This window comes from Dendrobates tinctorius, unplaced genomic scaffold, assembly GCF_039654945.1.
Source record: "Dendrobates tinctorius isolate UK_male_01 unplaced genomic scaffold, ASM3965494v1 ptg000016l, whole genome shotgun sequence".
Taxonomy (NCBI): domain Eukaryota; kingdom Metazoa; phylum Chordata; class Amphibia; order Anura; family Dendrobatidae; genus Dendrobates; species Dendrobates tinctorius.
The window spans coordinates 32,500,986-32,517,433 of NW_027361684.1; the positions used below are offsets into that span (position 1 = coordinate 32,500,986).

At 41.1% G+C, this 16,448-nt stretch overlaps 1 protein-coding gene across 3 annotated transcripts in view; it reads left to right on the top strand.

Annotated features, from left to right (window-relative positions):
- CUX1 (cut like homeobox 1) overlaps positions 1-16,448 on the top strand; it is a 441,317-nt gene that overhangs the window by 158,654 nt on the left and 266,215 nt on the right. For all 3 annotated transcript variants that reach the window (XM_073565621.1, XM_073565622.1, XM_073565623.1), the window contains exon 4: positions 5,246-5,324. In XM_073565621.1, the coding sequence (XP_073421722.1) occupies positions 5,246-5,324 (79 nt within the window). The remainder of the gene's footprint in view (positions 1-5,245; positions 5,325-16,448) is intronic.

A 16,448-nucleotide genomic window follows, 5' to 3' on the forward strand; every position in this document is an offset into this window, starting at 1 on the left:
GAACAAAAAGTGCAATAACGCGCAATCAAAAAGACGCATATAAATATCCATGGTACCGCTGAAAACGTCATCTTGTCCCGCAAAGAACGAGCCGCCATACAGCATCATCAGCGAAAAAATAAAAAAGTTATAGCTCGCAGAATAAATCGATGCAAAAATAATTATTTTTTATATAAAATAGTTTTCATTGCATAAAACCGACAAAACATAAAAAAAGACCTAAATGAGGTATCGCTGCAACTGTACTGACCCGAAGAATAAAGCCGCTTTGTCAATTTTATCGCACGCGGAACGGTGTAAACGCACCCCCCAGAAGAAATTCATGAAACGCTGGTTTTCGTTCATTCTGCGTCCCAAAAATCGGAATAAAAAGCGATCAAAAAATGTCAGGTGCCCGAAAATGGCACCAGTAAAAACGTCAACTCGTCCCGCAAAGAATAAGACCTCACATGACTCGGTGGGTCAAAATACTGAAAAATTATAGCTCTCAATATGTGGTGATGCAAAAACTATTTTTACAATAAAAAGCGTCTTTTAGCGTGCAACAGTTGCCAAACATAAAACCCGCCATAAATAGTAAATCAAACCCCCCGTTATCACCCCCTTAGTTACGGAAAAATAATAAAATTAAAAGAAAATGTATTTATTTCCATTTTCCCGTTAGGGCAAGGGCTGAGATTAGGGTTAGGGGTGTGTTGGGGTTAGGGTTGGAGTTATAATTGGGGGTTTCCACTGTTTGGGCACATCAGGTGCTCTCCAAATGCAACATGGCGTCTGATCTCAATTCCAGCCAATTCTGAGTTGAAAAAGTCAAATGGTGCTCCTTCCCTTCCAAGCTCTGCCATGCGCCCAAACAGTGTTTTACCCCCACATATGGGGTATCAGCGTACTCAGGACAAATTGCAAAACAACTTTTGGGGTCCAATTTCTCCTGTTACCCTTAGGAAAATAAAAAATTGGGGGCAAAAATATCATTTTTGTGGAAAAAAAATGATTTTTTTATTTTCACGCCCGGGCGTTATAAACTTCTGTGACGCACTTGGGGGTTCAAAGTGCTCACCACACATCTAGATAAGTTCCGTGGGGGGTCTAGTTTCCAAAATGGGGTCACTTGTGGGGAGTTTCCACTGTTTAGGTACATTAGGGGCTCTCCAAAGGCAACATGACACCCGCTGACCATTCCATCAAAGTCTGCATTCCAAGACGTCACTACTTCCCTTTCGAGCCCCGACGTGTGCCCATACAGTAGTTTTCTCCCACATATGGGGTGTCAGCGTACTCAGGACAAATTGGACAACAACTTTTGGGGTCCAATTTCTCCTGTTACCCTTGGGAAAATAAAAAAAATGGGGACTAAAAGATCATGTTTGTGGAAAAAATACGATTTTTTTATTTTCACGCCCGGGCGTTATAAACTTCTGTGAAGCACTGGAGGGGTCAAAGTGCTCACCACACATCTAGATAAGTTCCTTAGGGGGTCTAGTTTCCAAAATGGTGTCATTTGTGGAGGGTTTCCACTGTTTTGGTACATCAGGGGCTCTCCAAACGCGACATGGTGTCCGATCTCAATTCCAGCCAAAAACGTCAAATGGCGCTGCTTCCCTTCCGAGCTCTGCCATGCACCCAAATAGTGGTTTACCCCCACATGTGGGGTATCAGCGGACTCAGGACAAATTGCACAATAGCTTTTAGGGTCCTGTTACCCTTGGAAAAATAAGAATTGAGGGTGAAAAGATCATTTTTGTGGAAAAAATATGATTTTTTAATTGTACGGCTGTATGTTATAAACTTCTGTGAAGCCCTTGGGGTTCAAAGTTCTCACCACACATCTAGATAAGTTCCTTGGGGGGGTCTAGTTTCCAAAATGGTGTCATTTGTGGGGGGTTTCCACTGTTTTGGTACATCAGGGGTTTTCCAATTGCGACATAGTGTCCGATCTCAATTCCAGCCAAAAACGTCAAATGGCTCTGCTTCCCTTCCGAGCTCTGCCATGCGCCCAAATAGTGGTTTACCCCCACATGTCGGGAATCAGCGTACTCAGGACAAATTGCACAATAACTTTTAGGGTCCTGTTACCCTTGGGAAAATTAAAAATTGGGGGTGAAAAGATCATTTTTGTGGAAAAAGTATGATTTTTTTAATTGTACCGCTGTACGTTATAAACTTCTGTGAAGCCCTTGTGGGTTCAAAGTTCTCGCCACATATCTAGATAAGTTCCTTGGGGGGGTCTAGTTTCCAAAATGGGGTCACTTGTGGGGGGTTTCCACTGTTTAGGTACATCAGGGGCTCTCCAAACGTGACATGGCGTCCGATCAGAATTCCAGCCAATTTTGCATTGAAAAAGTCAAACGGCGCTCCTTCCCTTCTGCGCTCAGCCATGCGCCGAAACAGTGGTTCCCACCCACATATCAGGTATCAGCGTACTCAGGACAAATTGCACAATAAGTTTTGCAGTCCAATTTCTCCTGTTACCCTTGGTAAAATAAAAAAAATTGTACCTGAAGTATTTTTTTGTGAAAAAAAGTTAAATGTTCATTTTTTTTTTTTAGATATTCAAAAAAGTTCCTGTGACGCACCTAAAGGGTTAATAAACTTTTTGAATGTGGTTATGAGCACCTTAAGGGGTGCAGTTTTTAGAATGGTGTCACTTTTGGGTATTTTCTATCATATAGACCCCTCAAAGTGGCTTCAAATGTGATGTGGTCCGTAAAAATAAAATGGTGTTGCAAAAATGAGAAATCGCTGGTCAATTTTTAACCCTTATAACTTCCTAACAAAAAAAAATTTTGGTTCCAAAATTGTGCTGATGTAAAGTAAACATGTGGGAAATGTTACTTATCAAGTTTTTTGTGTGCCGTATCTATGTGATTTAAGGGCATAAAAATTCAAAGTTGGAAAATTGCGAAATTTTCGCCAAATTTCTGTTTTTTTCACAAATAAACGCAAGTTATTTTAATGAAATTTTACCATTAGCATGAAGTACAATATGTCACGAGAAAACAATGTCAGAATCACCGGGATCCATGGAAGCGTTTCAGAGTTATTACCTCATAGAGGGACAGTGGTCAGAATTGTAAAAAATGGCCCGGTCATTAACGTGCAAACCACCCTTGGGGCTTAAGGGGTTAAAAACAGGCAGGGAAATGTTTTACCTCACAAAGAATCAGCTGCAATCCCATACTGTAATGTCTGTATCCTCTCCTTTGCTTCCTTCGCTACCTAGGAGCTGTGGTAGAATCAGACCATGTCCCTGTACGGTCAGACACAGTTATTACACAGTACACAGCAGGGGCACATTTATAACATTATCTCAGCACAGGAACATTTAATTTAAACACATCCAATTGTGGAAATTATTACTATTCCAAGATCTATTGATTAAAATTAAGTTTTGTCTGTGGGAAGACCCCTTTAAGTCTGCTTAAAAATCATTTCACCCAACGGAGGAGAGTTTTTGAAGAAGTTTTAGCCATGAATATGGATATTAGCCTAACCAGCAACTTCTGTAGACAGTGGTTTTGAAGTTTTTGCTTCTGGTTAGTACAGAGCAGGGTTCTAAGTTGGGTGCTAGGAATGACTATGATGTGAGGCACAGGGGCATTCTGATTTTTCTACAGAGATCCAGCTAATGTACCCCTTGGGGAGGGGTATTATGCAAATTTAGTTCTACTCCAGAAGGGAGAAAATGGTGATACTTTCTGAAAACAAATTAAAGAAATTGTCCTCCACTCGGACAACTTCTTCTCATACACCTCACTTAACCCCGATAAAATAATAAAGCCTATACTCCTCACCCTTGCCTGGCGCCGTTCTCGCTGTGTCGGTACTCACTATCCCCGGTGATTTTGTGCGGTATTGTGACGCCTTTGCCCAATCAGTGCCGGCGTCACTGTCTCCGCCTTCAGACAAATCGAACAAGAAGAGGAAGTCCGGGCTGCAGCTGATCTCTGGCATCCTCTTCATGTTCGATTTATCTGAAGGTGGGAGTAGTGGCGCTAGCGTTGATTAGGTGCCATGCTCACTTGTCACAACACCATATGTGCGCCGCGGGAAAAGCGAGTACCAACAACACGGGGCCGAACATTCTGATTAAGAAGGGATTGCCCCAGTAGTAGACAACCCCTTTAAATTAAATTTATCTTTGCTTTAACAGTTTTGTCTTAATTTAGCTTAATTGCACTGTGATATATTGAGAAATCGGTGAGTGCCTCTCTTGGAGCTCTCATCATGGTCACTGCTCCTATGAGGGTTCGTAGTGTAATAGCCTTCTCTACATATGCATTCTTATGTCCCTCTGTACCTAGGAAGGGCTTTGGATGATTTTCTTGCCAATTAAATGGCCCCGCTAGCTCTGATGTGTCTCCTCCTTGTCTGATGATAGATGGGGTGGAACACTGCAGTTATAGACACTTCATGCTCAGACCAGTCACAGAAAGCTTGTGCTGGCGACTCTGCTGCTTCACAACAGAGCGGCTCTTCCTATCCAGGCTGCATTGGTGATGGAGTTTGACTGCCAACGTTATCCTGACTGACCGCCGGCTCCCCGCAGTTAAGAAGTGGGGAGCCTGCTGTCAATCACCATGACATTGACAGTGATGCACCATCAACAGAGCAGATGAGAAGCAGCTGCTCTTTGGACCTGACGTCAGTGGAAACCGTAGAATCGCCACCATGAACGGTCTATGCCAGCAGAGATCAACATCGGGCAGAACATGCAGATACTGTAATTAGCATCTACCTGACCCATAGTAAACAAAAAAATTGTTCCAAATAACCCATTTAAAGTAACACAAGTCTATTCTTAATAAAGCGTTTGTGGTTTTTATTTATTTTTTGGTAAAATTATTAATAGATATGAAAAGGACATTTGCCATGTCATGTTTTGCACACAGTGTAAAACCATTACTGAAGAAGCATAGTAAATTATTGGTAGAATCCAGATGTATAAAACAAAGTAACATTATAGTATGTGAATAAATGTAAAACAGATTAACCTAACCAACATATCAGTAAAAAAATACACAATCCATGGAAATGACTATTGCAAAATCACACTTTATGAAAAAATAGTAAAATCTTTCCATTTAAGTGCATAGCATGAGCAGGATGACCGGTCTGTCTTGCCTGGATTAATTGCATTTTTTTTCTTGCATAGTGGCTGTATAGGAAGGAGGCGTCTATGAGGACTGGAAATGATTTGACCAGAGATCGTATAAAATAATAACATATTCTTTCTTATTTGTAGATCGATGCATTAAGTAAAAGAAGCAAAGAAGCTGAAGCTGCCTTCTTGAATGTTTATAAGAGATTAATTGATGTCCCAGGTAAACCATTTGTGTTTTTCCAGCCCTTCTTGTGTCACTCAGTTGCTTTTATGTCAATAATGTGAGCTTTGTAATTTTATTCATGCATTTATATACACATCCGTTCATGCGTGCGGATATATGGGACCTGCCGAAACCAGAATTAGAAATCTACAACGTTGCGTTTGAAAGATCGTAGAATGAAGAATTTTAGAATGACAATGTCAGAGTTGATATTCATTGAAGGAGTCTTCCCAAAAAAGACCTATCATTTATCCACTAGAACGGGGATCTCGGTCATCAGTCATTCCTAAGGGTATGTGCACACGCTCAGGATTTGCAGCACAAAATACTGCTACAAATCCTGGTGTGTTGGCAGGAGGTACCGGTATGTCCAATGTCGGGACGGGATTAATGGGTCAATATTGATTTATTGGCTTGCTACTTCCAATGGGTAGCACTAGAGGAGACCATGTCCTCTTCCTCTGTGATGAGGATAATGAGGCTGTTTTCATCAGCGGGGGTCTCGTTAATAGGAAGCTTAGTAATTTTGACAATGAGAGAACCCCATACTCATTCTCCATGGTATAAGGTAGCTGTGATGTGTAGTCACTGTTCATTAAAATGAGATTGGTTATGAGTGCGCACACATTTGGGACACTTAATTCTTAGCTGTAAGTAGAGCAGATCTGCATTTGGTGGGGTAACCCTTGTTTCTTCCATATGTTATTACTGCATGTACAATTCATGTCTTCTCTTCAAGCTTCCCGTAACTCACTAAGAATATAAACAAGATCTATGTGAAGGATATACATTTTTCTGTTATGCAGAATTGGGCATTTCCCAATATATTTTGGGTTCAGTTTAATGATTTAATACAGGATGTGGCAAGTTGCAGAATGTTTCATCGGTAAATGATTGAGCAAAGTAATGAACACTGTGTCGATGGGTTGAGACATAAAAGTATTTCCTTAAATCTAAAACCACAAGTTCACCTTAAAAGACCCGTCCTATAAGATACATAGAGTGAAAGGCACCTGATAAGTGAGTTATGCCAAAAATATGCTCTGAGCTCAAGCGAACAGGATTTTAGTGAGTGGGGGAACAAAACTTGTTTGGGGGGGGGTAAGATGCGCTTGTAGTTTTGATGCATTTAGTATGAAGTGTTTTAACCCTTCCCCAGCCTGTAGAGGTCAGGAGCTCTATTCTTCTGCTGTGTACAATAGCAATCAGTCAAGTAGGCGGTGCACCATAAGTGGGCACTACACTATCTTACCCACTGGGGTCTGTAACTCTTTACACCATTTTTTGCCATTGTGTTTAAGTATCTGTATGTTGATTATCTTCCACTTGTAAATTTTTGTTTCACCAAGTCACAAGAAATGTTAAAATAATCTGTTTTGCAATCTCATATCTGGTTTTAATGTCTGTCAAGTTTCCAGATTAAATGCAGCTTGTAGTGGAAAGAAAAAAAATTATTGTTGGGGGGGGGGGGGGTGTTTCTACAGCATTCATATTGCAATTCTAGTAACATGCTAGCATAATTGTAGGGGATCATTAGAGGGGTTGTCCGCTGCTATACATCTCAGTAGCTCCAGGGGCTGGAGAAATGAAAAAAAAAAAATCCCTACTCACCTCTCAGACCAACTCCGCTCCTCTGTAATTGTCGCTGTGTCCTCCAGCAGCCGTCTGGCTTCCTCCCCTAGCAGGGGACATCATGTGACCGCTACTGCCAACCGGTGGCTGCTGATCGGCTGCAGCCTTCACATTCTGTCGGAGCAGAAGAAACCATAGCTATACCGTAGTTTTTTTTTGTTTAGTTTTTTCCTTCACCACCCTGAGCCCATAATGAGGTGTTGTACAGTAGCAGACAACCCCTTAAAATGATCTTCTTGCATATGAATGAACTGAACTGGACAAGGGTCTTTGTATTTGTGGGATGCTTTATAGTTTTCATTAGTTTTATTTTGTCGTGCACAAGACTTTTTTCCCCTCTTTTTTTCGCAGACAGAACACAAAAAAACAAAACAACAACAGCTATTCGGGTTTTATTTTGACAACAGTATTTCCTTTGTGGGGTAAATAAAGTGATCAAATTAAAGTTTGTTTACCAAAGGCTAGAAAAGTGTTTATTTTTCTACTTGTATATTTTTTTCTTTTACAAAGCCTTTTAGTCCCAATATGGGACTTGTACAGACGATCCTCTGATCTTTTCTGCAATACATTACAAAATATCCATATTCCAATGTGTGATGCCTACTAGCTTCACCGACAGTCGGCGTATTACACCCGGTCTACAAAGGCTTCTGTACTTTCGGAAATCTCACTCTACTTCTGCTGGACCAGTCTAGTTTGCCCTTGGAACCCTACATTAGGCACTCATTCAGGGCTTATTTTGTAAAAACTACCATTTTTGATTAATAGACGGAGCATAAGGCCATTTTATAGGAAGTTTGTTCCGGTATAATATTTCTGGATCAGTTTGTTCATTTTTAAATGTGCGCAGCCAAGATGGATCCGAATGTCTGACGAAATCGGCAATGAACACCTATAGGTCCTTGCTATCACGGACTGATGCATAGAAGTTTTTTTTTTTTTCTGTTTCTCATCCGAGAAAAACTGCTGAAACATGGACCATACTCTGATGACCCCCTTCTGAAACTCTGCTAAAAACACGGATGGAACTCGGGGAGCGGGAGAAACGCATCCGAGGTCTCACAAAAACAGCATGTTCTCAATATAAAATAGCTCTCCAGCGGTTGTGCTGGTTTCCGTCTCCCGTGATGGTGATACGTTGTTGGCTGAGTGGTATGACGTGCGCACTATAGGAACAGGTCCAGCAGTCAGGAGCTATAATTTAGTAGTGTAAACACCTTACAAACCCTTTTATCAATGGAATCGTCTTGCCCTTAGGCAAGCAAGGCCCCGGCTAGGAACTGCATTTTGTCTCTGTAAAGGTTTTCTGGGAACTACAATTAAGGTTAGGAACTTTCTCCTCTGTTTAATTATAGTTATTTAGCAGGTGTGGCAGTTTCAGCTCAGACTCATGCCACTCGCTTCATTTAGTTTTAACGTTCGGAAGAAATGTAAATACGATAATTACTTTTACTTTAGGACGGCATTTTAATTAAGGAAAGAAGCCCTGATACAAGGACTGGTACGTAACAGGGGTGGGGTGTCTACATATACACGTCTATACCTGACAACTGATAAGGCTGTGTTCACAAAGCGTTTTAGTCCACGGTCAGTGGCTCCATCGTGGCTCACGTCTGAAGCCCTGGAAATATGAATGTGGAGATTTTGCTCTAATGGGGCCATTGACCGTATTGATGCGGACGGGGGGGGGTCACTGTAATCTCAGATAAATTATTTTTGTCCATATACGCCTATTTGAGGTGGGCGCCAAGACATTGTGCCATGGTTTGGTAAAAATCAAACAACCCCATTAAAGCATGGAAAAATCAAATAAACCCCTTAATCTATGAGCAAACAGAGACCTTAGTTATCAAGTTACATTTTTTTTGTTGTTGAAAAGACCCTGCACCCCATAATGAGAAGTGTCTTGATAATTATTAAGGACTTCACCAATGATGAGACTGGTGTCCATGTTCTCTTTTTTTAATGGAGTGAAGGCCACACTGAATTTAAAGTTTATGGGAGTGATGGCTATGACTTTATTTTTTTCTTCATGACATGACATTTTTGTTTTCTTTGCGGTGAGCCTTTCTGTCCTCCTTGTTTGTAGTCAGTGTCCGCTGCTGGCAATTCTTGGTAAAGCAATGTACTGTACGGTTGTTGGCAGTGGCGTGTAACCAGTACGAGAACAGGGAACCTGAGGGCAAATTGGCTCCTCCATAATTAATTTCAGTGAGGAGAGCTACTTTGTATGGATAACCCTTGGAGCTTCAATGAACTTTAACCCGCACAGGATCAGGACAGTGCTTTGTAAAGAATAAGTCTTGTTATGGCTTCTACACATTTCCTTTCTTTATTTCGGGCCTACTTCCCTGGAGACCACTTGACCATGACCTGTTTGTTTGCCAGAAGAAGTCGGACAGTGGTCCTAGTCCAGAGCACATGTTACTGACCCCTTCAGTATTTTGTACTTGTACATTACAATTAGGTCGGGTTGCTCTCTTCTAGGAGTGCAGAGGGCTCGCCTGGGAGGATCAGGTAACATAATGGCACTGTAGCTTGTGTGTGAAATATAATCAACATGTCCGGCATTCAATCTCTGCTTCGCCATTCAGTGCCCCCCTGCCTGCTAAATAACTGGGTGGTCTTGACACACTTGAAATCCAGGCAGCTTTTCATCAGTTGCTCATCAGCATGCTAATTGCTGTATGACTAATTAGGCCCTGAATTCCAGTTGATTTTCTATAATGAGACAGCTGGTTTAATTATGTAATCGTATGATTATATTAGCCTAGAGTGCCCTGGCAAAAAGTAGCGTATGCAGGAATGTGTTGTCGTAGCATAAGGCAAACACACAAGGGGGCATTCCCCTTTATCCTAAAGCAAAGGCGGGTGTGTGTAACTTACCCACTTCTGTGTGTGAATGGCCCTGAAAGTGGCTTTTATTGTGGCCTAGACCACATGCCCCATTTCAAATGTTGACTTGGTGACTTTGTTGGACTATGTTCACATGTCCAGTAATCATCCATTGGAAGGGATCCAGCAGAGATCCATTGACTGACTTAAAAAATTGTGCAGACACAACTTTTTTGTGCAGCTAAAGAAAAAAATTGATTTCTGCCAGATCCGTTTTTTTACGTTGAAGTCTATGGAAAACAGATTAATTAAATCACCATCCGTTGTTTTTCTATTTGAAAAGGATATGTTTTTTTATCACTGGATCAGTTTCAAATGTAAGAAATGGGATGGCTATTTAACGAATCTATTTTCCAGAGACTTCAAAGTTTTGTAATTGGATCCAGTTGATATCCTTTTTTTTTTAGCCGGGTAAAAAAAAGTTGTTTCTGCACAACTTTTTTGTCAACAGATCGCCTTCTGGATCCTTCCTAACTGATGATTACTGGACAAGTGACCATTGCTTCAGACCCACTTGGTTGGAAAAATGGGAGAAAAAATTCTTAAATAGACCCTTAAATATACAAATATGATGTAAAGGCCTAAAAAACAGTAGTCTATAAGTTATAAACCTAGCACTCAACTTTAGGATATTCAGAAGAATATTTATTGTAGTACGTAAAAAAAAAACTTTTCTGTCAAATTTTGACCTTCTTCAGTTACCTACTGTACCAAATACGTGGTAATAGCTAATAAACCTATTGTGAAGATTCATGTGCTCTCAATTGGGGTGGTCCGTCCCACTGCCTGTTGTACTATGCTTACAGAAGCCAGTAGATGGGGCAAAAGGACGTGCCTCCAGACACCGTATCCACAGACATGCAGTTGGATACTGTGTCTGGAGGTACGTCCTGCCCCATCTACTGGCTAACACAAGGCTGTGGGACGGATCTCCCCAGTAAACAGCATATGTGTATATGTTGCCCCATCTACTGGCTTCTATAAGCATACTACAACAAGCAGTGGGACTGACCACCCCAATTAAGAGCACATGAACCTTCACAATAGGTTTATTACCTATTACCACGTATTTGGTACAGTACGTAACTGAAGAAGGTCAAAATTTGACCGAAATGTTTTTTCGGTCAAACCATCGGATCTTCGGTCAAAGACATGAGCAAGCCTCCAGTCAGCCGATGCAGACATTGGATTGCTGAGTAGGATGGGATCTGCTGAAGAAATTGTCTCTTTGTGATCAGATTTGAGATCGCTGTCATCATTTTTCATATCATATAACTATTGATGCCAATACCAATCACAGCCAGCTTATTAGTGCTAATTTCTGAATGCAGCATGACCCACCTCAGTACATAAAGGGTCAATAATTTGCCAACTGCGTCAGTTGAAAATGATGGGCTTCAGACTTAGGGTCCCGTCACACATAGCAACTCACCAGCGATCCCGACAACGCTATCACCTTGTCAGGATCGCTGGTGTGTCGCTACATGATCGCTGGTGAGCTGTTAGACAGGCAGCTTCACCAGCGATCAGGACCAGCGACACGCGGGTAACAAGCGACGCATGTCGCTTAGTTGCCCGCAGTGTATCTTAGTTACCAGCGCGCTGATGCAGGGAGCTGGTAACCAAGGTACACATCGGGTTTCTAAGGGGCGCGCGGCACTTATAAACCCGATGTGTACCTTGGTTACCAGCTCCCTGCATCAGCGCGCTGGTAACTAAGGTACACATCAGGTTTCTAGGCGCCGCGCGCCCCTTAGAAACCCGATATGTACCTTGATTACCAGATCCTGATTGCTGGTCTCCCGCCTGTTACACGCAGCGATGCGTGCTGGCCAGCGGGAGACCAGCGACCCCAAAAATGTCCAGACGTTTCAACAACGATCAGTGATACCCGGCAGGGGGGCCGGTCGCTGATAGCTGTCACACACAGCGATCTCGCTGGTGAGAACGCTGTTGCGTCACAAAACTTGTGACTCAGTAGCGATCACGCTAGCGAGATCGCTGTGTGTGACGGGGGCTTTAAACTGACAAGAAATATAAATTGATCACCTACTTCCAATCCTTCTTCCATCTTCTAAAAAAAATGTACAAAGTGCAATAGGGTCTTATCCAAGTATATAAGGTTGATGATCAGTGGAATGCGCTGACCTAGTAGGGTTCTGTGTGCGCGTGGTTGTCAGCTTCTGCATCCTCCACATTTGGGTATACAACGTATAGAAAGCCAGGATTCGTGGACAAACGGATCAGAAGACAAAATAATCTGAAGTCGTTTCTTGTCAACGCGTTCAGAGTCAAATCTGACTCCTTCCTCAGGACAGCCACAGATTTGACACTGAAACGCGTTGCCAATAAACCACTAAAAATTATTTTGTTTTCGGATCCGTTTGTACATCAGCAGCGCACTCGAAGTCCATGAATCCTGGCTTTTTATACGTTGTATCTTCTCATCTACATCTGCAGGAAACCTGAGCCGGAAAACCCGCTCTTCCCACAAGTCAATTAGAAATCACAGAACATAGAATCATAGAATCGTAGAGTTGGAAGGGACCTCCTGGGCCATCTGGTCCAACCCCCTGCTCAAAGCAGGATTCGCTAAATCATCCCAGTCAGATGTCTGTCCAGCCTCTGTTTGAAGACTTCCATTGAAGGAGAACTCACCACTTCTCGTGGCAGCCTGTTCCACTCATTGATCACTCTAACTGTCAAAAAGTTTTTTCTAATATCTAATCTGTGTCTCCTCCCATTCAGTTTCATCCCATTGCTTCTAGTCTTTCCTTGTGCAAATGAGAATAAAGTTGATCCTTCTACAATGTGACAGCCCTTTAGATATTTGTAGACAGCTATTAAGTCTCCTCTCAGTCTTCTCTTTTGCAAACTAAACATTCCCAAATCCTGCAACCTTTCCTCATAAGACAGGGTTTGCAGACCGGTCACCATTCTGGTCGCTCTTTTCTGAACTTGCTCCAGTTTGTTGATGTCTTTTTTAAAATGTGGTGCCCAAAACTGGACACAATATTCCAGATGAGGTCTGACCAAAGAGGAGTAGAGGGAAATAATGACTTCACGTGATCTAGACTGTATGCTTCTGTTAATACATCCTAGAATTGCATTTGCCTTTTTTGCTGCTGCATCACACTGTTGACTCATATTCAGTCTGTGATCTATTAGTATACCCAAGTCTTTTTCACATGTGCTGTCACTTAGCCCTATTCCTCCCATTCTATATATGCTTTTTTCATTTTTATTGCCCAGATGTAGTACTTTGCATTTCTCCCTGTTAAAAACCATTCTGTTAGTTGCTGCCCACTTCTCCAGTTTATTTAAATCTTTTTGAATCCTCTCTCTCTCTTCTCTAGTATTAGCTATCCCTCCTAGCTTTGTGTCATCAGCAAATTTAATCAGTTTACCCTCAATTCCTTCATCTAAATCGTTGATAAAGATGTTGAACAATACAGGGCCCAGGACAGAGCCCTGTGGTACCCCACTTGAGACATTCTTCCAACTGGATGTGCAGCCATTTACGACCACTCTTTGGGTCCGATCACTAAGCCAGTTATGAATCCACCTAACAGTTGCCTTGTCCATTCCATACTTAGTCATTTTTTCAATAAGGATTGTATGAGAGACTTTGTCAAATGCTTTGCTGAAGTCAAGATATACTATATCTACAGCATTTCCTTGATCCACCCAATCAGTGATACCGTCATAGAAGGAAATTAAGTTAGTCTGACATGACTTATTAGTTAGAAACCCATGCTGACTCTGTTTAATCACTTCATTCTTATCCAGGTATTGACATACATGTTGTTTAATAATTTGTTCAAAGATCTTTCCTGGTATAGAAGTCAGACTCACCGGCCTATAGTTGCCTGGGTCCACCTTCTTCCCCTTTTTGAAGATAGGAACAACATTTGCTCTTCTCCAGTCTTCTGGCACTTCTCCTGTTCTCCAAGAATTTTCAAAGATTATGGAGAGGGGTTCAAAAATTTCTTCTGCTATCTCCTTCAGTACTCTGGGGTGTAATTCATCTGGACCTGGAGACTTGAATTCATTTAGGTTAGCTAAGTGTTTCCTCACTATCTTTCTGTTTATAGATATCCTGGATTCTTCTATTCCCTTAATAGGACAGTGAATAACAGTTGATGTTGCATTTCCTTTCTGAGAGAAAACAGATGCAAAATAGGAATTTAAAAGTTCAGCCTTCTCAACATCCTGTCTTACCATTTCATCATTTTCATCCTGTAAAAATCCTATAGCATCTTTGACTTTTCTTTTACTTTTGACATATCCCCAAAATCCTTTATTATTGCTTTTGACATCTCTTGCAAGCCTCAGTTCATTTTCAGCTTTAGCTAATCTGATTTGTGCCCTGCAGGTTCTGCAGACAGCATTATATTCTTCTTTAGATATGCCTCCCTCTTTCCATTTTATAAACATTTTTTTCTTCCTTTTTAGCATGTGCTTAAGTTCTGTGTTCATCCATCCATTGGACTTCATGCAATGAACGCCAAGCCCAACTGCAATAACTGCTTTTACCTCTGACAATAAATTGATGCAGATTTGTATTTTCAATGATTTTTGCGAAAGAAAGGGAATACCGTATGTGAATTTGCAAGCCACTGATTTTGTCACTTTTTGGAGCACTAATGAGACAAGTGTGCTGTGTGTAGATTGGAGGCTTCCGAGATGTTTCAGAAGTTTTCAAACTTCTCTTGTAACTTTCTAATATTGGCCGCTGTTCCTTAATCACTATTAGATCCTAATCTATGATTATAAGATAATCACTGAAAGCCCCTGATGACTTGTGTGGAGTTTATCTTCTACTGTTGTAATAATTCAAGAAACTGATCTTCTCTGATATTGCTGGTTCTATGAGTCCTAGGTCAAACCTTCAACTATTGGGTTTTTCCAATCAGATTACCATTGTTTTCTTTCCTTTGATGCGTTGGTGCCTAGTAACATTTGCAGAATGTACTGAACAAGCTGTTCTCCATACTCCCAAGGGAGAACGATATCTCCTGAGCTTTTCTCACTTACCAACAGACTTTGAATTGTATCTAGGGAATAGGAAGAGTTTTGTGAAATGTTTTTGGTTTTTTTAACCTAGTAAACTGAATTAACTTTTATGACAATAGACTTTTTTTTTTTCTTGAACCCCATGACCTTATGGGCTATAACTTTTTTTTTATATTTAAAAGCAATAGGTAGAGAACTAGGTCAAGTTGCGTAACGCAAGTATCACCACTATGTAGTTAATGCAGATTTCCACATAATTGAAAGGGATTGTCCAATTGAGTTTATAGACAGGGGTTGCCGTGATGAGACAGCACCCTAAAAAGAAACAAAAATCTGTTATATAATACACAATTAATATCATTACAGTATCTGATCCCTTACAACTACGGCACATATTGGCCAATAGTAAAGTGACAATTATCAGTATATGATCCAGTTTTAAAGGGAAGCTATCATCAGAAAATAGACTCTTGTTAAATGTATTTTTTTTTTTAAACATTTATTGTGTATTAAAAAATAAAATTGGAATCTTCCAATTTTCACAGTGGCCACTGGGGCTTTTCTAGACTCTAACTTCCTTATGTTTCAGGAAATAACACATGTATATGGCCACACTGGTCAGACCACCGACCCTACCTTTTGTATGAAAGTTGCTAATACACCTGCACAAAGATTATTGTGAAAGAAGGGGGAGCAGGGCCAGGTGTGACTTTGCCTATACTTTATCAGCTGTGTATAGAGGTTTTACATTTTTGTAATCCTGCCTCTGATGGTATGGAACCTCCTCTTAACCTTACCTGAAAGGACAGGAAAATGAGTCTAAAAACATCCCAGTGGACAGTGTAAAAATGGCAAAATTACTAGTTTACTTACTTATTTTTAATAAAGATAGTATTCTGGAAACACGGTGCATTTTTTAAACTCATGTAAACCAAAAAAATTTGATTAAAACAATAGGTCCTTTTCTGCTGATGACTTCCCTTTAACAACATATCCTTTCCAAAAACGACATGGTGTCCGCTAACGATTGGAGCTAATTTTCCTTTCAAAAAGTCAAATGGCGCTCCTTCCCTTCTGAGCCCTGCCGTGCGCCCAAACAGTGGTTCTCTCCCACATATGGGGTGCCAGCATACTCAGGACAAACTGAACAGCAACTTTAGGGGTCCAATTTATCCTGTTACCCTTGTGAAAATAAAAAATAGCGGGCTAAAAAATCAGTTTTGAGGAAATAAAATGATTTTTGATTTTCATGGCTCTGCGTTTATAAACTTCTGTGAAGCACTTGGGGGTTCAAAGTGCTCACTACACATCTAGATAAGCTCCTTGGGGGGTCTAGTTTCCAAAATGGGGTCACTTGTGGGGGGTTTCTACTGTTTAGGCACATCAGGGGCTCTGCAAACGCAACATGATGCCCGCAGAACATCCCATCAGTCTGCATTCCAAAATCGCTCTCCTTCCCTTCTGAGCTCTCCCATGTGCCCAAACAGTGGTTTCCCCTGACATATGGGTTATCGGTGTACTCAGGACAAATTACACAACAACTTTTGTGGTCCAATTTCTCCTGTTAGCCTTGTGAAA